The sequence below is a fragment of the Ranitomeya variabilis genome, chromosome 2, assembly GCF_051348905.1.
Source record: "Ranitomeya variabilis isolate aRanVar5 chromosome 2, aRanVar5.hap1, whole genome shotgun sequence".
In the NCBI taxonomy this organism is placed as follows: Eukaryota; Metazoa; Chordata; class Amphibia; order Anura; family Dendrobatidae; genus Ranitomeya; species Ranitomeya variabilis.
The window spans coordinates 1,117,386,690-1,117,411,701 of record NC_135233.1 but is presented as its reverse complement, the minus strand read 5'-3'; the positions used below and the strand labels follow the sequence as shown (position 1 = coordinate 1,117,411,701).

At 45.6% G+C, this 25,012-nt stretch overlaps 1 protein-coding gene across 4 annotated transcripts in view; it reads right to left on the bottom strand.

Moving 5' to 3' along the window:
* Positions 1-25,012, bottom strand: part of LOC143808872 (T-cell differentiation antigen CD6-like) — a 467,903-nt gene that overhangs the window by 142,407 nt on the left and 300,484 nt on the right. For all 4 annotated transcript variants that reach the window (XM_077292011.1, XM_077292012.1, XM_077292013.1 and 1 more), the window contains 2 exons: positions 7,823-7,903; positions 4,708-4,776 (listed from right to left, as the gene is read on the bottom strand). In XM_077292011.1, the coding sequence (XP_077148126.1) occupies positions 4,708-4,776; positions 7,823-7,903 (150 nt within the window). The remainder of the gene's footprint in view (positions 1-4,707; positions 4,777-7,822; positions 7,904-25,012) is intronic.

Here is a 25,012-nt window from a genome sequence, read left to right as displayed (position 1 = left end):
ATTTCAGCGCTGTAGCTGCTGAAATAAAGGGTTAAATGGCGGAAAAAATTGGCGTGGGCTCCCGCGCAATTTTCTCCGCCAGAGTGGTAAAGCCAGTGACTGACGGCAGATATTAATAGCCAGGAGAGGGTCCATGGTTATTGGCCCCCCCGTGGCTAAAAACATCTGCCCCCAGCCACCCCAGAAAAGGCACATCTGGAAGATGCGCCTATTCTGGCACTTGGCCACTCTCTTCCCACTCCCTGTAGCGGTGGGATATGGGGTAATGAAGGGTTAATGCCACCTTGCTATTGGACGGTGACATTAAGCCAGATTAATAATGGAGAGGCGTCAATTATGACACCTATCCATTATTAATCCAATTGTAGGAAAGGGTTAAAAAACACACACACACATGATTTAAAAGTATTTTAATGAAATAAACACAGCGGTTGTTGTAATAATTTATTGTACTCTCAGTCCATCAGGAACACCCTCGCTTGGAAAAATAATAAACGCACAAGATACATACCTTCTGCTGTCAGATCAGGTCCCACGAAGTAATCCATCTGAAGGGGTTAACTAATATTACAGGCAGGAGCCCTGCTAAATGCAGCGGTGTGCTCCGTGCCTGTAATCCCCGGCGAATGAATGAAATGTAGGTCATTGACCTACATTTCCTTCAGTCGCGGTGATGCGCCCTCTGGTGGATGTTCTCATGAACTGCAGCCTGGGAACTTTTTCCCACGCTCCAGGTCATATGAGGACATCCACCAGGGGGCGCATCACCGCGACTGAAGGAAATGTAGGTCAATGACCTACATTTCATTCATTCGCCGGGGAATTACAAGCACGGAGCACACTGCTGCATTTAGCAGGGCTCCTGTCTGTAATATTAGTTAACCCCTTCAGATGGATTACATCGTGGGACCTGATCTGACAGCAGAAGGTATGTATCTTGTGCGTTTATTATTTTTCCAAGCGAGGGTGTTCCTGATGGATTGAGAGTACAATAAATTATTACAACAACCGCTGTGTTTATTTCATTAAAATACTTTTAAATCATGTGTGTGTGTGTTTTTTAACCCTTTCCTACAATTGGATTAATAATGGATAGGTGTCATAATTGACGCCTCTCCATTATTAATCTGGCTTAATGTCACCTTCCAATAGCAAGGTGGCATTAACCCTTCATTACCCCATATCCCACCGCTACAGGGAGTGGGAAGAGAGTGGCCAAGTGCCAGAATAGGCGCATCTTCCAGATGTGCCTTTTCTGGGGTGGCTGGGGGCAGATGTTTTTAGCCACGGGGGGGCCAATAACCATGGACCCTCTCCTGGCTATTAATATCTGCCCTCAGTCACTGGCTTTACCATTCTGGCGGAGAAAATTGCGCGGGAGCCCACGCCAATTTTTTCCGCAATTTAACCCTTTATTTCAGCAGCTACAGCGCTGAAATTTTGCACATACACACTACTAACATTAGTAATGTGGAATATGCAAAAAAAAAGGGGATATGAGATGGTTTACTGTATGTAAACCATGTCTCATATCCTGTCGGGTTTGTGCAGGAGAAATGAAAAGCCGGCAATTGAATTACCGGCTGTTCACAGATATCGCGCTGAATGAAATCTAAATACAGAATATATATATATGTGTCTCAATGACATATATATATATATATACTGTATATATGTTTTCCCTAACATTTGAGCACATAAATCCATTAGATGTCGGTTTTGCAAGCCTGCGCGAAAATCTCGCAGTACGGATGCCATACATACATACATACGGAGGATGCCATGCGCAAAATACGCTGACACACCCTGACTACGGATCAATATTTTGGGAACATTTCTCCGTATTACGGCCGTAGTACGGACGTATAATACGTGGCGTATTGTCTTACGCCAAGTGTGACCCCAGCCTAACAGTTGTTGTAGAGATGTGTCTGCTGCTAGAACTCTGTGTGGCATTGACCTGGTCTGTAATGTGAGCTGCTGTTAACCTGCGATTTCTGAGGCTGGTGACTCGGATAAACTTATCCTCAGAAGCGGAGGTGACTCTTGGTCTTCCTTTCCTGGGGCTGTCCTCATATGAGACAGTTTCTTTGTAGCGCTTGATGGTTTTTGCCACTGCACTTGGGGACACTATCAAAGTTTTCCCAATTTTTCGGACTGACTGACCTTCATTTCTTAAAGTAATAATGGCCACTCGTTTTTCTTTACTTAGCTGCTTTTTTCTTGCCATAATACAAATTCTAACAGTCTATTCTGTAGGACTATCAGCTGTGTATCCACCAGACTTCTGCACAACACAACTGATGGTCCCAACCCCATTTATAAGGCAAGAAATCCCACTTATTAAACCTGACAGGGCACACCTGTGAAGTGAAAACCATTCCCGGTGACTACCTCTTGAAGCTTATCAAGATAATGCCAAGAGTGTGCAAAGCAGTCATCAAAGCAAAAGGTGGCTACTTTGAAGAACCTAGAATATAAGACATATTTTCAGTTGTTTCACACATTTTTGTTAAGTATATAATTCCACATGTGTTAATTCATAGTTTTGATGCCTTCAGTGTGAATGTACAATTTTCATAGTCATGAAAATACAGAAAAATCTTTACATGAGAAGGTGTGTCCAAACTTTTGGTCTATACTGTATATAACTGTTAGTCTGTAGGGAAAGTTAGGCAAAAGTTCCAGACAGTAGTCTGAGGAGGACAGAGGGTCAACGGAGCTGTGCATGCCCTCAGAGCTGCAGCTCCTAGAAAGAGACATTGAAAGGCAGAATTGTATTGCAGCGAGTGTGAAGGAAGTCGAAGCAAAGGAGAGGATACCAGAAGGGGACCAGCCCCGCTCAGGCTGCCTCCTTCTGAGGCGCAAAATCCCGGTAGCCGGAACACTGAGGGAGTAAGGACCTCTACGCCTTATTTCAGAGACAGGCAAAACAGCTAATTGCAGGTTACCTGTCTGCACCTACACCCAGGAGGTACGGTGACACCTACAGAGCCGGGTTATCTAAGAGACTCTAAAAACAGGCTCAAGTCACCAGTCATACAGGTTTTGTCCTATCCTATATGGGGGACAGAGAGCGAAACACCACATCTGTGAGACCCTTATGTGAAGCTATAGGCAGGAAGGGACTACACCACTGCAGCGCAAGGGATGGCTACTGATTTCCACCTGAACAAGTGAACTCCGGACTCTGCCTGCCCTGTGATCTGGTGCCCTGGACTGTGGATGCTGAAGTCTTCAGTAAAGGCAAAGAGACTGCAAACCTGTGTCCTAGTTCTTCTCTGCGCCTCTCACCATCCACCATCTACACACTGGGACGCCCTGGGGACATACTTCACCTGTGGGAAGGTATACCATCTAGCTGCCATAACATCACCCCAGTGGACCCCTTAAAGCAGCGTCGGTCACCCTGACCGAATACCACAGGTTGCGTCACGAACATAAACTCTATCACTTTAAAGACCTTTCCCCTTTTACATGGGCGCCCAGGGCCACGGACCGGGTCGCAGCCACCTTGACATCCCCCTGTGAAGCAGTAGGACCCGGTACCGAGTACCCCTGGCCCGTGGGCGACTCACCCTCACATTTGGTTTCCCCTTCCTATACATTCTCTGTTTCCCCCGTTTTTGTTTTGTGAGTGTATTTGTATGATTATAGTTTTCTTTTACCCCTGCCTGTCCATCCTGTCTGCATGGTTAGCATTTTACTATACTCATCAGCTCCTCACCTCCTTGGGGGAGGGACCAGATAAGGGTTAAGTTAGGAGCATAGATAAGTACAAAAGCCGGTGTCTCCATCAACAGGTGTAATCAGGGGGACAGGGATAGACTAGGGCGCCCCTACTTCGAGGGATCGGGTAGGGACCCACAGTCCCTTGACACTACATGACACATAACATGTGATATAATCAATTAATGTGACATTCCCGCAATTAGTTTTTATTGTGTTTTTGATGTTGCAGATTTTCTGCACCATTTCTGCACCCATTAAGTAAAAATAGGTTACTTGCATTTTTATAAAAAATATGCAGGATAAAAAGCTCACCAAAACTTCATTGTGGGAACGCAGCCTTAATCTCTGCTCTTTCTGAGATTTCCAGTCCAGTGGATGGTCCCATCAATGATCGGTAGCTTTCTTTGTATAAGTGTCCATACACAGACAGCTGTCAGTCACTGATAGGACCAATATATCCAGAAAGAGCAGAGGTTTAAATGATGAAATCACAGGTTATAGTGAATCTCACAAAAGATTTATCAGACTCCACATCTCTAACTGCTATAGGACATCATGCCAGCAGATTGGACGCCATATTCATGGTGACAGGTTCCTTTTTATAATGCACAGTGAATGATCTGTAATAGATCAATCAGTGCATGGAGTTGGACTTTCTTCTTGTTCACACAGGACAATGTGCTGCGGAGAACAATGATCTTTTGTGCAGCACAAAAGTTCAATCTATGCAACCAAGCAAGCATTTCCAGTAATTACGCAGTGTAAATGGAGCACTACTTTGCAGCATTATTTCCACAGTACTGAAGATTATAAGGAAGTGCTACTACAGAGTAAAATGGAGTCTCATGGTGACACTTCATATGCACCCTCATACGTTGCATCCTCCCTCGGTGCTGTGCTCTGTACATTATCAAATACCTCAGCGATCTCTATCCAAGAGTAGCTCAGATCACTGCCATGATATACGGTACTCACCAACTTGTTGTCTGTAATTTTCATACCAGTTCTGCTCCTCTGAAGATGTGCTGGATGATGTCGCTGACCCTAGAGACAAAAACAGATGGGATACTGGTGAGAGGCAGGTGACCGCCATTTAAGTGGTGAAAAGCAGGTGAACATGGCACTGTGTAGTCAAGAGCAGTTGAACATGGCACTGAGTGGTCAAGAGCAATTGAATATCGCACTGATTGGTCAAGAGCAGGTGAACATGGTGCGGAGTGGTGAAAAGCAGTTGAACATAGCACTGAGTGGTCAAGAGCAGGTGAACATGGTGCTGAGTGGTCAAGAGCAGTTGAACATGGCACTGAGTGGTCAGGAGCAGCTGAACATGGCACTGAGTGGTCAAGAGCAGTTGAATATCGCACTGATTGGTCAAGAGCAGGTCAACATGGTGCTGAGTGGTGAAATGCAGTTGACCATGGTGCTGAGTGGTGAAAAGCAGTTGAACATGGTGCTGAGTGGTGAAAAGCAGTTGAAAATAGCACTGAGTGGTCAAGAGCAGGTGAACATGGTGCTGAGCGGTCAGGAGCAGGTGGCATGGCACTGAGTGGTCAAAAACAGTTGAACATGGTGCTGAGTGGTCAAGAGCAGTTGGACATGGTGCTAAGTGGTCAAGAGCAGTTGAACATGGTGCTAAGTGGTCAAGAGCAGTTGAACATGGCACTAAGTGGTCAAGAGCAGTTGAACATGGCGCTGAGTGGTGAAAAGCAGTTGAACATAGCACCGAGTGGTCAAGAGCAGTTGAACATGGCGCTGAGTGGTCAGGAGCAGGTGAACATGGCACTGAGTGGTTAGGAGCAGGTGAGCATGGAGCTGAATGGTCAGGCACAGGTGAACATGGTGCTGAGTGGTGAGGAGCAGGTGACCATCATGATGGTTGATGCAAAGAAGGGGAACATAGCACTGAGTGATCTGCAGCAGGTGAACATGGTACTGAGTGGTCAGGAAAAGGTAAACATGGCACTGAGTGGTGAGGAACAGGTGAACATGGCTTTGTGTGGTGAGAATGAGGTAGCCACCATGCTGGTTGGTACGGAGGAGATGAACATGGCGCTGCGTGGTCAGGAGCATGTGACCACCATGCAAATTGATCTGGAGCAGGTGAACATCGCGTGGAGTAGTCAGAAGCAGGTGAATATGGCAATGAGTGGTCAGGAACAGATGAACATGGCACTGAGTCCTTGGGCAGTTGATCATGGCACTGAGTTGTCAGGAGCAGGTGAGCCTGGTGCTGAGTGGTCAGGAGAAGGTGAACATGGCACTGAGTGGTCAGAAGCAGTTGCCCACCACGCATAGTGATGTGGAGCAGGTGAACATGGCGGCGAGTGGTGAGGAGCAGGAGAACATGGTGCTGAGTGGTCAAGAGCAGTTGAACATGGCGCTGAGTGGTCAGGAGCAGGTGAACATGGCACTGAGTGGTTAGGAGCAGGTGAGCATGGAGCTGAATGGTCAGGCACAGGTGAACATGGTGCTGAGTGGTGAGGAGCAGGTGACCATCATGATGGTTGATGCAAAGAAGGGGAACATAGCACTGAGTGATCTGCAGCAGGTGAACATGGTACTGAGTGGTCAGGAAAAGGTAAACATGGCACTGAGTGGTGAGGAACAGGTGAACATGGCTTTGTGTGGTGAGAATGAGGTAGCCACCATGCTGGTTGGTACGGAGGAGATGAACATGGCGCTGCGTGGTCAGGAGCATGTGACCACCATGCAAATTGATCTGGAGCAGGTGAACATCGCGTGGAGTAGTCAGAAGCAGGTGAATATGGCAATGAGTGGTCAGGAACAGATGAACATGGCACTGAGTCCTTGGGCAGTTGATCATGGCACTGAGTTGTCAGGAGCAGGTGAGCCTGGTGCTGAGTGGTCAGGAGAAGGTGAACATGGCACTGAGTGGTCAGAAGCAGTTGCCCACCACGCATAGTGATGTGGAGCAGGTGAACATGGCGGCGAGTGGTGAGGAGCAGGAGAACATGGTGCTGAGTGGTCAAGAGCAGATGAACATGGCGCTGAGTGGTCAGGAGCAGGTGAACATGGCACTGAGTTGTCAGGAGCAGGTATGCATGATGTGGAGTGGTCAGGAGAATGTGAACAAAGCGCTGGGTGGTCAGAAGCAGGCGCCCACCACGCATAGTGATGCCGAGCAGGTGAACATGGTGCTGAGTGGTCAGGAGCAGATGAACATGGCGCTGAGTGTTCAGAAGCACGTGAACATGGCACTGAATTGTCAGTGTGATGGTTCTAAACAAAAACTGGACCCTCTGGACCATGACGACGAACCCCCCACTGACCAGCTGACCAGATAGACTGCCCCCTATACAGGGAGAGTTAGGGGCAGGCCCATGAGGGACTATCGCCATGGAAGCTGGAGGACCAGGATGGGAAAAAGACCAAGGACTGGAGGGGAGGCAGGAACTCGGGATAGGTGGGTACTGTAGAAAAACGGAACTGGCGGGTATGACAGAGACAAAAAGACTAACAGGAACACTGCAGTAACTCTGAGACTGACGGAGACACTACAGAGACATAAGGACTGACGAGATATAGCAGCGGCACAGGGACCGACAAGGTATTGCAGCGGTACAGGGACTGACAAGGTATTGCAGCGGTACAGGGACTGACAAGGTATTGCAGAGACACAGGGACAGGCGAGGTACAGCAGAGACACAGCAACTGGTGAGGAACTGCGGAAACAAGGACAAGCCAATGTCGGAGGATAAAGAACACACTTCCGGGTACAAGTCCTCCTGAAACATAGAGAGGACGATAAGGAGCGCCGGCTGGAGGTTAGATGTGCGCACGCGCAGCTTTGAACCTAGCGTGCGCGCGCTCGCAAGCAGCAGAGGACGGGAGCGAGCGCCGAGGAGAGGACGCTGCAGAAGGTGTGGCACGCCGGGACGCCGAAGGCAGGTAAGTATGACATGGCGGGGAATACGGCAGCAGCGGCATGACAGTCAGGAGCAGGTGAGCATGGTGCTGAGAGGTCAGAAACAGGTGACCACCATGCATAGTGAGGTGGAGCAGGTGAACATGGCACTGTGTAGTGATGAGGTGACAATTGCTACTGCATAGACATGTAAATGAATCTTACGTAGCCTCCTATGCTGGTTTGAGTCACAAAGTACGGCTGTCACTGCTGCTTGCATCTCATTTTGTTGTTTTGGGACAGAATCTACAAAAAAAGATTTTAAAAAACAAAGTACATAAAAATTGAATCTTTCGATACCTGAATAGTGGGTAACATTGTAAAAATCTTGTAAAGATTCTCAGGTCTGAACATCAAGCACCTCTTTCCTTCCAATCAGTTTTCAGTGTCCTATGAAAACACATCTCTTTCGAAAGGCCACTCACCTCACCTCATGAATCTGTCCACTGACGTCTGTTGCTAAATTGTCCTCATAATCTGGTCCCTTATATCATTTGATTCCACACAGTCCGTGCCCTCAGTAGCACTTTTTATCTAGACATATACAGATACTGTCTGGTGACCAACTCATACATGCACATATACAGATACTGGCCGGTGACCGGGTCATACAAGCACATATACAGATACTGGCCGGTGACCGATCAAACATGTACATATACAGATACTGGATGATGACCAGATCATACATGCACATATACAGATACTGGATGATGACCAGATCATACATGTACATATACAGATACTGGATGATGACCAACTCATACATGCACATATACAGATACTGGCCGGTGACCGGGTCATACAAGCACATATACAGATACTGGCCGGTGACCGATCAAACATGTACATATACAGATACTGGATGATGACCAGATCATACATGCACATATACAGATACTGGATGATGACCGGATCATACATGTACATATACAGATACTGGATGATGACCAACTCATACATGCACATATACAAATACTGGCCGATGCCTGGATCATACATGTACATATACAGATACTGGTCGGTGACCAATTCATACATGCACATATACAGATACTGGCCGATGACCGGATCATACATGTACATATACAGATACTGGATGATGACCAGATCATACATGTACATATACAAATACTGGCTGATGACCGGATCATACATGTACTTATACAGATACTGGATGATGACCAGATCATACATGCACATATACAAATACTGGCCGATGACCGGATCATACATGCACATATACAGATACTGGATGATGACCAGATCATACATGCACATATACAGATACTGGATGATGACCGGATCATACATGCACATATACAGATACTGGATGATGACCAGATCATACATGCACATATACAGATACTGGATGATGACCGGATCATACATGTACATATACAGATACTGGATGATGACCAACTCATACATGCACATATACAAATACTGGCCGATGACCGGATCATACATGTACATATACAGATACTGGTCGGTGACCAACTCATACATGCACATATACAGATACTGGCCGATGACCGGATCATACATGTACATATACAGATACTGGATGATGACCAGATCATACATGTACATATACAGATACTGGCCGGTGACCGATCAAACATGTACATATACAGATACTGGATGATGACCAGATCATACATGTACATATACAGATACTGGATGATGACCAACTCATACATGCACATATACAAATACTGGCCGATGACCGGATCATACATGTACTTATACAGATACTGGATGATGACCAGATCATACATGCACATATACAAATACTGGCCGATGCCTGGATCATACATGTACATATACAGATACTGGTCGGTGACCAATTCATACATGCACATATACAGATACTGGCCGATGACCGGATCATACATGTACATATACAGATACTGGATGATGACCAGATCATACATGTACATATACAGATACTGGCTGATGACCGGATCATACATGTACTTATACAGATACTGGATGATGACCAGATCATACATGCACATATACAAATACTGGCCGATGACCGGATCATACATGTACATATACAGATACTGGATGATGACCAGATCATACATGTACATATACAGATACTGGATGATGACCAGATCATACATGTACATATACAGATACTGGCTGATGACCAACTCATACATGCACATATACAGATACTGGCCAGTGACCGGATCATACATGTACATATACAGATACTGGCTGATGACCGGATCATACATGTACTTATACAGATACTGGATGATGACCAGATCATACATGCACATATACAAATACTGGCCGATGACCGGATCATACATGTACATATACAGATACTGGATGATGACCAGATCATACATGTACATATACAGATACTGGATGATGACCAACTCATACATGCACATATACAAATACTGGCCGATGACCGGATCATACATGTACATATACAGATACTGGTCGGTGACCAACTCATACATGCACATATACAGATACTGTCTGGTGACCGGATCATACATGTACATATACAGATACTGTCTGGTGACCGGATCATACATGTACATATACAGATACTGTCTGGTGACCGGATCATACATGTACATATACAGATACTGTCTGGTGACCGGATCATACATGTACATATACAAATACTGGCTGATGACCGGGTCATACATGTACATATACAGATACTGTCTGGTGACCGGATCATACATGTACATATACAGATACTGGATGATGACCAGATCATACATGTACATATACAAATACTGGCTGATGACCGGGTCATACATGTACATATACAGATACTGGCTGGTGACCAAATCATACATGTACATATACAGATACTGGCCTGTGACCAGATCATACATGTACATATACAAATACTGGCCGGTGACCGGATCATACATGTACATATACAGATACTGGCCGATGTCCAGATCATACATGTACATATACAGACACTACCTGATGACCGGGTCATACATGTACATATACAGATACTGGCTGGTGACCGAATCATACATGTACATATACAGATACTGGCCGGTGACTGGATCATACATGTACTTATACAAATACTGGCCGGTGACCGGATCATGCATGTACATATGCAGATACTGGCTGGTGACTAGATCATGCATGTACATATACAGATACTGGCTGGTGACCGGGTCATACATGTACATATACAGATATTGGCCGGTGACAAGATCATACATGTACATATACAGATACTGGCTGATGACCGGATCATACATGCACATATACAGACACTGGCTGATGACCGGATCATACATGTACATATACAGATACTGGCCAGTGACCGGGTCATACATGTACATATACAGATACTGGCCAGTGACCGGGTCATACATGTACATATACAGATACTGGCTGGTGACCGGGTCATACATGTACATATACAGATACTGGCCGGAGACTGGATCATATGTAAGACAGGTATTCGGATGCAGTGACACAGAAGCACAGAGCAGGGGTTAACAATGACTTATTTTATCAATACAGGAGTAACCTCCTTGCATGAAGCCACAGGAAATAAACGAATAAAGGATGAGGGGTAAACAAGGGAAAGAGTCATTCAGAATGGCAGTCTATATATTAATTCCTCTTAGCGTGACTCCGCTGTCCATTTCTTCTCCTGAGCTCCTGAGTCAGATGGTTGGTCGGTTGACGGAGAGGCCGGTGCTGATTTCTTCCGGCTTCCCCGCCTAAGAAGTTGACCTTACTTCTGGCGGCAGTGGTCACCGGTCTTACTCGCTGAGCCCCTAGTCCGTTATGCTGTAGCTCAGCAAAGTGATGATATTCACAACAACCCTCCACTCTGCGTGCGTTCCTCCGCACGCCTGCCAAAACCAGGGAGCCCTCACTGTACCCGGCCGTGATCACTACTATGCGGGCTATCTTTCACCTCAGCCAAACGCCGGTCCTCTGACTCCTCTCTCTGGCGGGAAGCCCTGTTCTTTTCCCGCCCAAACTCTTTTATGCCTTCTTGGCTTGCCACACCCCTTCTACCCAGGTTATGGGTTTGCTCTGTCTTCAATCTCCCTCCCCCCTGCAACAGTAGGTTCGGCCCCAGCAGTTCTGGACCCGGTGTTCTGTCAGCACCCAGAGCCTGGTCTTCATGTACATATACAGATACTGGCTGATGACCAGATCATAAATATACATATACAGATACTTTCTGGTGACCAGTTCATACATATATAGATACTGAAAAAAACACAAAAATTGAGCTTGACCTGAGTTGGTACGCATGCTAATCTTAAACGCATGTTCACATTGGCCACAAAACATATAAAACCTACAAGAGAAAAAGTAAACAAAAACTCTGCTGCAACTAAGTAAATAAAAAGCAAAAAGTGCATTTAAATAACAGTTTTTAGTAATACTTTTTTAAATAAAAAAAATAGCATAAAAACCATCCCACCACGACAAGGTAACTCTGATCGGGACAGTCCTACACTGTCTAATATTAAAACCTTACCATGTGTCAATGTTGACCTCAGTGTGAATATGGGCAGACAAAAGGACTGGGCCCAACTAGTGTATTATTGCATTCTGTGCAAGCTGTGGTGTGGCCTCCCTGTCCTGGGCTGGAAAATGTATACAGGTCCTTCTCAAAAAATTAGCATATAGTGTTAAATTTCATTATTTACCATAATGTAATGATTACAATTAAACTTTCATATATTATAGATTCATTATCCACCAACTGAAATTTGTCAGGTCTTTTATTGTTTTAATACTGATGATTTTGGCATACAACTCCTGATAACCCAAAAAACCTGTCTCAATAAATTAGCATATTTCACCCGTCCAATCAAATAAAAGTGTTTTTTAATAACAAACAAAAAAACAATCAAATAATAATGTTCAGTTATGCACTCAATACTTGGTCGGGAATCCTTTGGCAGAAATGACTGCTTCAATGCGGTGTGGCACGGAGGCAATCAGCCTGTGACACTGCTGAGATGTTATGGAGGCCCAGGATGCTTCAATAGCGGCCTTAAGCTCATCCAGAGTGTTGGGTCTTGCGTCTCTCAACTTTCTCTTCACAATATCCCACAGATTCTCTATGGGGTTCAGGTCAGGAGAGTTGGCAGGCCAATTGAGCACAGTAATACCATGGTCAGTAAACCATTTACCAGTGGTTTTGGCACTGTGAGCAGGTGCCAGGTCGTGCTGGAAAATGAAATCTTCATCTCCATAAAGCATTTCAGCTGATGGAAGCATAAAATCTCCTGATAGCTAGCTGCATTGACCCTGCCCTTGATGAAACACAGTGGACCAACACCAGCAGCTGACATGGCACCCCACACCATCACTGACTGTGGGTACTTGACACTGGACTTCAGGCACTTTGGCATTTCCTTCTCCCCAGTCTTCCTCCAGACTCTGGCACCTTGATTTCCGAATGACATGCAAAATTTGCTTTCATCAGAAAAAAGTACTTGGGACCACTTAGCAACTGGTTCAAAAGTGGCTTTACCTGGGGAATGCGGCACCTGTAGCCCATTTCCTGCACACGCCTGTGCACGGTGGCTCTGGATGTTTCCACACCAGACTCAGTCCACTGCTTCCTCAGGTTCCCCAAGGTCTGGAATCGGTCCTTCTCCACAATCTTCCTCAGGGTCCGGTCACCTCTTCTCGTTGTACAGCGTTTTCTGCCACATTGTTTCCTTCCAACAGACTTACCATTGAGGTGCCTTGATACAGCACTCTGGGAACAGCCTATTTGTTGAGAAATTTCTTTTTGGGTCTTACCCTCTTGCTTGAGGGTGTCAATGATGGCCTTCTTGACATCTGTCAGGTCGCTAGTCTTACCCATGATGGGGGTTTTGAGTAATGAACCAGGCAGGGAGTTTTTAAAAGCCTCAGGTATCTTTTGCATGTGTTTAGAGTTAATTAGTTGATTCAGAAGATTAGGGTAATAGGTCGTTTAGAGGACCTTTTCTTGATATGCTAATTTATTGAGACAGGTTTTTGGGGTTATCAGGAGTTGTATGCCAAAATCATCAGTATTAAAACAATAAAAGACCTGACAAATTTCAGTTGGTGGATAATGAATCTATAATATATGAAAGTTTAATTGTAATCATTACATTATGGTAAATAATGAAATTTAACACTATATGCTAATTTTTTGAGAAGGACCTGTATAAGGCTTCCCCAGACTGGTGTTCCACTGTTTGGGCCCAGTCCTTTTGTCTGCCCTTATTCACACTGAGATCAACATTGACACATGGTAAGGTTTTAATATTAGACAGTGTAGGACTCTCCCGATCAGAGTTACCTTGTCGTGGTGGGATGGCATTCATGCTATTTTGTGTTTAAAAAAAGTGTTATTAATTAATAAAGTGCTGTGCATTTATTTAATCCAAATGGTATTGGAAAAAATATAAATTGGAAAAAGTAAAAGTATGCTTAATACATTTAAGACAGTGTATATACTTTTATAAACACCGCAAAGTGCCAAAGTACAACTAATGGTCTATAAACATCTCCATGAAAGATAGAAGTAAAATGTAAAAGTTAGTATGTTTTTATCATGTCTAGTCTTTTTCTTTTCTCTTTTTTGTTGGGGTATCTTGATTGGTGTTCCAATAAAGTTTTGTCATTATTGTTATCATTATTAAGATTTTTTTGTATTGTTTTTTTCTTATTGATTTCTGTGACGGGGTTTGCGACAGGGCAGAAAGAGACACCAGGCCGATAGACAATCCAACAAGATTTATTGGAACAGGGAACTGGGATAACACAAATGAAAGTAGTTCTGCAGCGTCCGTAAGTAGTCCACAATGAGTCCACGATGAATCCACACAAAGGGAGCAGATCCGGGGGCGCCACCCGGCAATCCGACGCCAGGGAAATAGAAATAGTTCTTTAGTGAATTCAATGGCTCCAGCAGATGAGGGACACAACACAGTCGAACGTGGCAGCTTTTTACCCTCCACACTCTGGCACCAGGATCTCGCCTCAGCATAAGATCCCAGCCCTTCCCAAGTCACCTCACAACTGAATCAGCCAACACATGAGTCTATTGTTCGGTGTCCTGGGATCCACCCTTCCATGGGGAGGGCTCCCCCCACTGGTTGTTGACTCATGTCTGATTATATGGCAGTCCAGGGACACAGGTCGGGGGAGGGACATGCTGTTACAACCCCTTCCCCCCTCAATTTGTGTACGGACTAGTGACCTCTACAGGTCGCTTGTCAAGTACACGTAATCATAGCTGACCTGACTCATGGTTCCTCCTGCCTGGATAACCCATCTGCATTTTGGTGTTGGCTGCCTCTTCTATATTGTACTGTAAAGTTATAAGGTTGCAGAGCCAGGCTCCATCATAGTAAACGTCCATTGTCCCCGGAGACTCTGTTCAGCCAGGTGAGGGGGATGGTATTCAGTAACAACAGTGAATTCTCGCCCATATTGATATGGCTTTAGTTTCCTGAGGGCCCATACTACAGCCAGGAATTCCTTTTCAACGGTTGCATAGGCCACTTCCCGGCCCAGCAGTTTCCTGCTGAGGTAGGCAAAGGGGTGCTCCTCCCCAGCAGCATTCACCTGGCTGAGTACAGCTCCCAGTCCATACGAAGAGGCATACGTCTGCACAATAAATCCCCTCTTGTAATCTGGAGCAGCCAGAACAGGGTCGCCGATCAGAGCGTCCTTCAGCAGATTAAAAGCCTCATCACAGGCTGGAGTCCTGGTCACCACCCGGGGCATCACTTTCTTGGTGAGATCTGTAAGAAGCTTGGCCATAGTGCTGAAATGAGAAACACATTTTCGGTAATAACTAGCAGTTCCCAAAATAGCCATAACCTGTTTCTTGGTTTGGGGTATAGGCCAGTCTCTAATAGCCTGGATTTTGGCAGGTTCAGGACAGTGCTTTCCCCCTCCTACTCTATGCCCTAGGTACTGGACTTCACCCATCCCCACTTGGCATTTATCTGGTCGAATGGTTAGGCCTGCTGCAAGAATCCAGTCATGAACAACTGCTACTTGATTCAAATGTTCCTCCCACGTCTTGCTGAAGATAGCAATATCATCTAAGTAGGCACAAGCATAGCCATCACATACCCGGAGGATCTGGTCTACCATTCTCTGAAAGGTTGCAGGGGCATTCTTCATTCCGAAAGGCATGCTTAGAAATTCGTACAGCCCAAAGGGGTTATAAATGCTGACCTTTCTCTCCCTCCCTCCGTTAGAGGAATTTGCCAGTATTCCTTACTGAGATCCAAGGTGGTGACATATCGGGCCCCAGCTAGCTAGTCTAGAAGTTCATCAATACGAGGCACTGGGTAAGGATCACTAATGGTATGGTCATTTAGTCGCCGGTAGTCCACACAGAATCGAGTACTCCCATCTTTCTTGGGTACTAACACCACAGGAGAGGCCGAAGAGCTATGGGAGGCCTGAATTACACCGAGCTGTAACATCTCCTCCAGTTTGTGTTGCATGGTGTTTCTAACTGATTCTGGTACTCGGAAAGGGGCCTGCTGTATGGGACGTATGCCTGGAGTGTCTACATGATGTTGGGTTACTGTGGTTCGACCTGGTCCAGATGAGAAAGCAGCCTTTCTTTGATGGAGCACTCCCAGCATTTGGTTTCTCTGTAAGAAATCTAGGTGATCTTTCAGAGGAACCTGTTCCACAGTGGATGGGGCCCACGCTGCTGCCACAAGATCACGTAGTGAGTCCTCTTCTTCCTGACTGTCCTCTGAAGCAAGCCGACAGCTTGCTATCACTGGTAGTGACCGGTCATGGTACTCCTTAATCATATTCACATGGACAGTTTTTTGTCTTAAACTCTGGTCATCTAAAGCAAGGAGGTAATTGGTGTCATTACGTTTTCTGAGAACCCGGAATGGACCCTCCCATGTTGTCTGCAGTTTATTTCGCCGATGGGGAACAATCGTTAAGACTTGTTGTCCTTCTGCGAACTCCCGATATTGTGCTTTGCGGTCGTACCACGTCTTCTGTCTGGTTTGAGCCATCCGTACATGATCCCGAGCAAAACTAGCAAGTTGGGCCAGAGTCTCCCGAAGCTTTAGGACATATGGAACAACAGGGGTTCCTGTATCTTCAATTTGCCTCTCCTAATATTCCTTTAGCAGGTTTAAAGGTCCTCTGACCTTTCCTCCATAGAGAAGCTCAAAGGAGGAAAACCCTGTGGACTCCTGGGGGACTTCCCGATAGGCGAACAGGAGATGGGGGAGGTACTTCTCCCAGTCTTAATCCCTGTCAGTGAAGGCTCTTTGAAGAATATGCTAACTGCCATTGAATCTTTCACAGAGTCCATTTGTTTGAGGATGATAAGGTGTCGTTCGGATAGCTCGTACTCCACAAGTGTGCCACAGACACTGTACCAGCTCCGACATGAATTGTGAGCCTTGGTCTGACAGGATCTCACTTGGGAATCCTACTCTGGTGAAAATGGTAATCAGGGCCTCGGCCACCTTGGCTGCAGAAATACTGGACAGGGCCACAGCTTCTGGATATCGGGTGGCATAATCCACAACAGTGAGGATATACTGCTTTCCAGATTTACTAGGTTTAGCCAGGGGTCCAATGATATCGACAGCTACTCTTTGAAAGGGTTCTTCTATTATAGGGAGTGGTTGCAAGGGTGCCTTTGGGTGATCTCCTGGTCGCCCTCTACACTGACAGATGTCGCAGGTTCGACAGAAATGCGCCACAGCTTGAGAAATCCCAGGCCAATAGAAAATTTGAGTCAATCGTTTCTCAGTGCGGGTTTTCCCTTGATGGCCAGCAGTAGGAATGTCATGAGCAAGGTGCAATAGAGAAACCCTGTATTTCTGAGGAACAATCAGCTGTTTGCTATATGTCCAGGGTTTATCTAGGGAGTCAGGGTTGGTATCCCGATATAGAAGCCCATTTTCTCTGATAATTTTTCCCTATTTTCCCCTAACTGCCCTATTTCAGCACGAGCTCTAATACTAGCTAGGGTAGGGTCTGTCTCTACCTCGTGTCTAAACCGAACTTTATCCCAAGTGACACTCATATGATCCCCACAAGACGAGTCACTCACCGGCTGTGACGGCAGTTCTGGTGGCATTCCTTCCATTGATGGTGTATTCACGTCCACATCTATTGGCTTGACTTCGAGTTACCGCACCGACAAAGTGACATTGGAGATTCCCCACATCATTTCCTAGAAGAACGTCTGCAGGAAGGCCGCTCATCCCACCAATCATGCATTGTTTGGCCCCAAAGCCATAATCCAGGGCAACATTTGCTATTGGAATATATCTCTGAGTACCTCCAGCCAATTCAATGGCACTTCCTGGTCCCTTTTGAATTGCTCCTGGTTGAATAACTCGGGGCTCAGCTATAGTGAGAAAAGCCCCAGTGTCACTAAAACAAACCACTTTTTGCCCATCTAGCATGACCTCCTGTGTTTGTGCTGAAGATCAGATGAACAGGTGGCGGTGGCTCACACCCCATAAACTCCTGGTAGGGGAGCCACTATATCAGAATCACTTGGCAAATCATCAGGGGGTGAATCCAGCTCTTCTCCAGTTGAGGGTGTCTGTAGACAATGGACAGGCAAAGGTGGTTTGTAGTGGTTCTGCCTCCGAACATCTGGACAGGTGGCTTGCAGATGACCAGGTTTCCCACATCCACAACATCTGCGTTCTATGATTCTGTGTCCTCGTTGTATTCCCAAAGATGAGGCAGTAGTGCTGGAGGGTACATTCACATGGGCTTCCCCATGAGTTGGTAGTCTGGTGGGACGGTGAACATTGGAGGCCGCCAAGGCTGGGGTCTGTTAGTATTTTTCTCACCGACTATTAGTTTTTTCCACTGAGGTTTGATGGTGAGAACCTCATCAGTTAGAGCAGCAGCTTGCTCCACTGTCGCTGGACTCCTCTCATGCACCCATTCCAGGATCTCAGCGGGGCATTTGGTGTAGAACTGTTCTTTTAGGATGACCAGGAGGAAGGCCTGCCAAGTTAAGGCCCCCTCTCCCTCCAGCCAGCGGTGACATACTTGTTTGAGCCTGTGGGCATATATCTTGAAAGACATTTCGCCCTCACAGGCTAAGGAGCGGAATTGCGCTCTGTAAGTATCTGGAGTTACAGAATAATGTTCCAAGATGGTGTCTTTAATATTCCCATAATCGCAGTTCCACTGAGGGTCCATAGCTCTATAGGCTTCAGCAGCTCTACCCTCTAAGAGCCCCACTAGATGTCTGACTCGCTCCCTTTCCGGGACTTCCATTATTCGACATTGATGTTTGAAGTCCTGGAAGAAGCCCTCAATGTCACCTGCAGCCTCGTTAAACGGCATAAAGTCCTTACGGGACACCCTTGGAAACTCCCTCATGGTGGGTGCTGTAGTTACAGTCTGTCTGGAGCTTCTAGCTGCAGCTCCTGTCTTTCCTCCCTTTGCTGTGGGAATCCTCCTGCAGTGCTATGGCTCCAGCAGATGAGGGACACAATACAGTTCAACGTGGCAGCTTTTTACCCTCCACACTTTGGCACCAGGATCTCGCCTCAGCATAAGATCCCAGCCCTTCCCAAGTCACCTCATAACTGAATCAGCCAACACATGAGTCTATTGTTTGGTGTGCTGGGATACACCCTTCCATGGGGAGGGCTCCCCCCACTGGTTATTGACTCATGCCTGATTATATGGCAGTCCAGGGACACAGGTCGGGGGAGGGACACGCTGTTACAATTTCAGTGTTCAAGTAGTTTTGTATGTACATATAGAGATATTGGTTGATCACCGGTTCGTACATGTACATATACAGATACTGGCTAATCTCCAGTTCACACATGTACATAAAGACTCATTGGCCTAGGACCAATTCATACACCTAGACATACATGTACTAGCTGGTGACCAGCTAACACTTGTATGTATACAAACACTGGCTGGTCACCAGGTCATACAAGTTTTAGGAATTCATTCTCTAAAGGTACCTTCACACTAAACGATATCGCTAGCGATCCGTGACGTTGCAGCGTCCTGGCTAGCGATATCGTTGTGTTTGACACGCAGCAGCGATCAGGATCCTGCTGTGATATCGCTGGTCATTGGTTAAAGTTCAGAACTTTATTTGGTCGTCAGATCGCCGTGTATCGTTGTGTTTGACAGCAAAAGCAACGATGCCAGCGATGTTTTACAGTGGTAACCAGGGTAAATATCGGGTTACTAAGCGCAGGGCCACGCTTAGTAACCCGATGTTTACCCTCGTTACCAGTGTAAAATGTAAAAAAAACAAACAGTACATACTCACCTTCGCGTCCCCCGGCGTCCGCTTCCTGCACTGACTGAGCGCCGGCCGTAAAGTGAAAGCACAGCACAGCGGTGACGTCACCGCTCTGCTGTTAGGGCCGGCACTCACAGTCAGTGCAGGAAGCGGACGCCGGGGGACGCGAAAGTGAGTATGTACTGTTTGTTTTTTTACATTTTACACTGGTAACCAGGGTAAACATCGGGTTACTAAGCGCGGCCCTGCGCTTAGCAACCCGATGTTTACCCTGGTTACCCGGGGACCTCGGCATCGTTGGTCGCTGGAGAGCTGTCTGTGTGACAGCTCTCCAGCGACCAAACAGCGACGCTGCAGCGATCGGTATCGTTGTCTGTATCGCTGCAGCGTCGCTTAGTGTGAAGGCATCAGATAGCATTCACACAGGCCATGGATTCTTTTGTCAAAACAATGTGACGATTATTTCCACAGGTTGCACAGCACCAAAACAAAATCATAAACATAAACCCCTAACTTTGTCCACGTGAATACTAAACAACACTTACCCTGGCTACTTATACACAGATGAGCTAGTCTCAGTCTTATAAAAGAGAATAGCTATCGTGTTAGATTAACACCGAGCCTGTTTATATGCAGAGCTAGCCAAGTACACCTAATCAGAGCCTGCAGAGCTAGGATTCAACCTTAGCCTACCTGGCATTGCTATATACCCTCACCCTCTGCCCAAAACTGAGGTCTGGGAACCCTCCGCCAACCCACCGTGCCTCCAGGGGGCCACTTTACTAAAGCTAAGAATAATAATTTTAGCTCTATAGTGCCAACATATTCCACAACACTTTACATTTTAGAGGAGACTTGTACAGACAAAAGACAATACAGAATAACAATAATCATATAAATCAACACATACCAAGATGAGTGAGGGCCCAGCTTGAAAACTTACAATCAATGAGGAAATAGAGAAGATACGAAAGGTGGATGGTATTAATTGATTGCATTTTATGGTCCTGCCATCAAGATAATAAAAAGGGTGTTCACGGAATGCTACTTGAATTGGTCAACAACCAGTATGTGTATGGAAACAGAGGGCTATATAGTGCATGTAGGGTGTGTGAACAGATGATACAAGGGTCCTGTTTTCGAAGAAAATTTTGAATGGGCAAAACAGGGATAGTTAGAGAAGTATGTTGAGGCGATAAGCTGGTCTAAAGAAATGGGTTTTTAGGGCACGCTTAAAACTATGGATATTGGGGATTGATCGAAGTGTCCTGATACATTCCGAAAAATTGGTGCAGCTCGCAAGAAGTCTTGGAAACGGGAATGGGAGTTTCCGAATCTACTGATTATTTGTCCAATAGGGGCAGTATACAAGGAGAAGAGGAGGGGGCATAGGACTGATCTTTGAGGAATCCCAACAGCAAAGGGAAAAGGAGAGGAAGAGGAGCCAGCAAAAGATATAGTGAAGGAGTGGTCAGTGAAATAGGAGGAGAACCATGAGAAAACGGTATCCTTGACACCGATAGAGCAGAGTGTAGAGAGGAGCAGCTGGTGACCCACAATGTTAAAAGCTGAAGAGAGATCCAGGAGAATCGGCATGGGGTAGTGACCATTAGATTCAGTTGTTAGCAGATCATTAGAGACTATAGTGCAGGCAGTTTCAGTAGAGTGTAAAGAGCAGAAACCAGATTGTAGAGGGTCATGAAGACAATTATCTGAGAGATAGCGGATTAGACAGGAGTGGGCCAAGTGGTACAGGTAGAGGTGAAGTGAAAATTAGAGACAGTTCTATAGTTAGCAGCACAGTTCCTGACAAGGGATGTTTTTTAAAATAAAGGATGTATGTTGGCATGTTTAAGTGAAGAGGGAAAGATACCAGAAGGGAGAGAAAGGTTGATGGACTGGAGGAGATGTGAGGGAATAGAGTGTAAGTAGTAGGGTGAGAAAATGCAAGGGGCCTGATCATTTCTTCTTCTGTGACTGGTTCAAAGACAGAAAGTGAGATAGATGCAGTGGGGGAGGGAGGACAGTGCATGGTATTAAGGGATTGGGAGAAAATTTCCTGTCAGATACGGTCGACAGTATGTTGCAGCAGCAAAAAAGGCAAACACAGTTCGTTCAGGATTTGCTGCAGATTGGACACTGCGTACAGCCGCAGAGTCCATTCCACAGTGTCCAGATGTTACAGCATAGTGGAGGGGATTTTATGAAATCCCATCTACACTATATGTGCATTCCAGACCGCATGTCTCCCCAAGATAAATAACCCAGTCTATGAATACAATGTGGTGATTCCGCATGTGTTCAATGAACACATGCGGAATCACCGAGCGTACAACGGGGTGGCGCTTTGGGCGGAGCGGGATATCCCCTGCATCCAAAGTGCAGAGATTATGCCCCATGGAAACATACCCTTACAGTGTAGAGGGATCATTATTATTCTCATTTGCACATGGAAACGCAAGAAGCAATGGAATGAAACTGAAAGAGAGAAGATACACATTAGATATTAGAAAAACTTTTTGACAGTTAGGCTGCCGTCACACTAGCAGTATTTGGTCAGTATTTTACATCAGTATTTGTAGCCAAAACCAGGAGTGGAAGAAATAGAGGAAAAGTATAATAGAAACATATGCACAACTTCTGCATTTATCACCCACTCCTGGTTTTGGCTTACAAATACTGATGTAAAATACTGACCAAATACTGCTAGTGTGACGGCAGCCTTAGGGTGATCAATGAGTGGAACAGGCGGCCATGAGAGGTGAGTTCTCCTTCAATGGAAGTCTTCAAACAGAGACTGGACAGACATCTGCCTGAGATGGTTTAGTGACTCCTGCATTGAGCAGGGGGTTGGACATGATGACCCTGGAGGTCTCTTCCAACTCTAACATTCTACTATTTTTTTCTTTGAAATAATGGCCAGATCGTCAGCACTGAGGTCAGTGGTTGGGGTCTACACTCTAGGATTGAAGGGAGAATGAAAAGTTTCAAAGAGGCATTTAGGATTGTTGGACAGTGAGATAATCAGGGTGTTGAAATAGATATGTTTGGAGAGGTGAAGGGCAGAGTTGTATGTTTTAAACATAAACTTAGAAGATTTCATCCATTATAGCAGATTGGATTTTTTCCATAGACATTCAGCGCACCTGAAGCACCGCTGTAGGAAACATCTTTGCAGCATGTGTCAGGGTTGTCGCCGTCTGTGCTGAGTTGTTCTGTGTGTGGGAGGTGCAGGTTCATCCAGGGCACTCTGTTATGTATCATTATAATGTTTAAGTGCAGAGTCAGGAGGAGATTGGAGCCAATGATGACTGCAAATTCTTCAAAAGTCTCTGCCTGTTAATAGTGCATATATATCTTTAAGATTGGAAAGTGAGGGTGTCCTGAGCAGGGTGACAGTTCTTGACAGAGGTTGAAAGAAGGTTGTGGTCAGAGATCAAGAGAGCGGAGTTATCAAAATCATGCACTGAGCAGAGCCAGGAGAAGATCAGGTCCAGTGTGTTTCCATCTTCATGTGTAGGAGAGTTAGTAAGCTGTGAAAGGAGGAGGAGGAGGAGATAAAAGGTGAGTGGGGATCACCAATTGGGATGTTAAATTCCCCCATGATGAGGGTGCGGATGTCATAGGATAGAAAATGTGGAAGCTAGGTGACAAAGTAATCCATGAACTGACGGGAAGGGCCCAGAGGGCGATACACAACCACCACTTGCAGGGATAACAACTGGTAGAGTCTGACAGTGTGGACCTCTAAAGAAGGGAAGATAAATGAGGGTACTGGGGGGGATTATGTAAAATGTACATTTGGTTAATAAGAGCAGACCAACACCTCCACCTTGTCTGCTCTCAGGTCTGTGGGTATGTGAAAAATGTAGGCCATCATACGAAAGAGCATCAACGATGGTTGTGTCTGACTGCTGGATACAGGTTTCAGTAAGAGCCAGAAGTTTAAGGGAATTTGAAAGGAAAAAGTCATGGATGTAGGGGAGTTTATTACACAGTGAGCGAGAATTCCAGAGGGAACAGTTAAAAGAGACAGAAGGCATGCAGGGAATATTAATGAGATTTACAGGGTTCCTTTCTGTAGCAGGGGAGGGGTTTGACTTATTATTACAAGAAGGGGCTGGTGTTGGGAGAGATGTCTACTTCGACTAGAAGAAGGAGGATAGAGAAAGTGAGCAGATGGTGATTTGTGAGAGAGTCTCTTGTTTTGTATGCTGGTAGTGAATGGATATGTGCAGTTTAGGATTGTGAATTGAGCATGAGTGCTGTACATAGGAGAGGAGAGAGGGGCTGATATGGACGCAGCGTAAAGAGTTTGTGCAAGGACGGTGGATGTGAATTAATGCAGCAGCCAGAATATAAATTATACAATGTAAATGTTCTGAAAGAAGGTTTTTTTGAATGTTTGACTGTAGATTTTTTTACAATCTAACTATGGGGTTATTAATAGGGATGTCATATAGATGCCTCTCCATTATTAACCCCTGGGATTGACGCCAGCTGACAATGCAAAGCTGCCATCAACCCCAATACTATAACACCACCTGCAACCGCACCAGAGTAAGTGAGAAGAAGAAGGCTAAGCAATAAAATTGGCGAATTTAACGAATGCACCATTTCTGGGGTGGCAGGAAGCTCATGTTTTTAGTCTGGAAGGAGGCCAATAACCATGACCCCTTCCTAGGCTATTATCAGCCCGCAGCTGTCTATTTAGCAATATAGCCTTTGATGGTTATTGAATACAGGGGGACCCCACATCATTTTTTGGGGGTATCTCTCCTATAATAACCAGTAAAGGATAAGCAAACAGCTGTGAGCTGATATTAATAGCCTGTGAAATTTTATGGATATTGTCTCCTTTCCAAAATATTAACATCATCCCAAGCCATTGGCTTTCCCTCTGCTGTTTATGAAAATTAAGGGGGAACCACACGTTTTTTTTCCAATTTTTTTTTTATTAACAAGAACAATGAGGTAATCTGAGTTGATAGCAGCTGTTTCTCTTGATTTGCAAGTGACAGTGCAGAACTAGTAAACGCCCACGAGGCCAGCACTCAACATTCTGGAGTCTGACACTGACTGGAGCT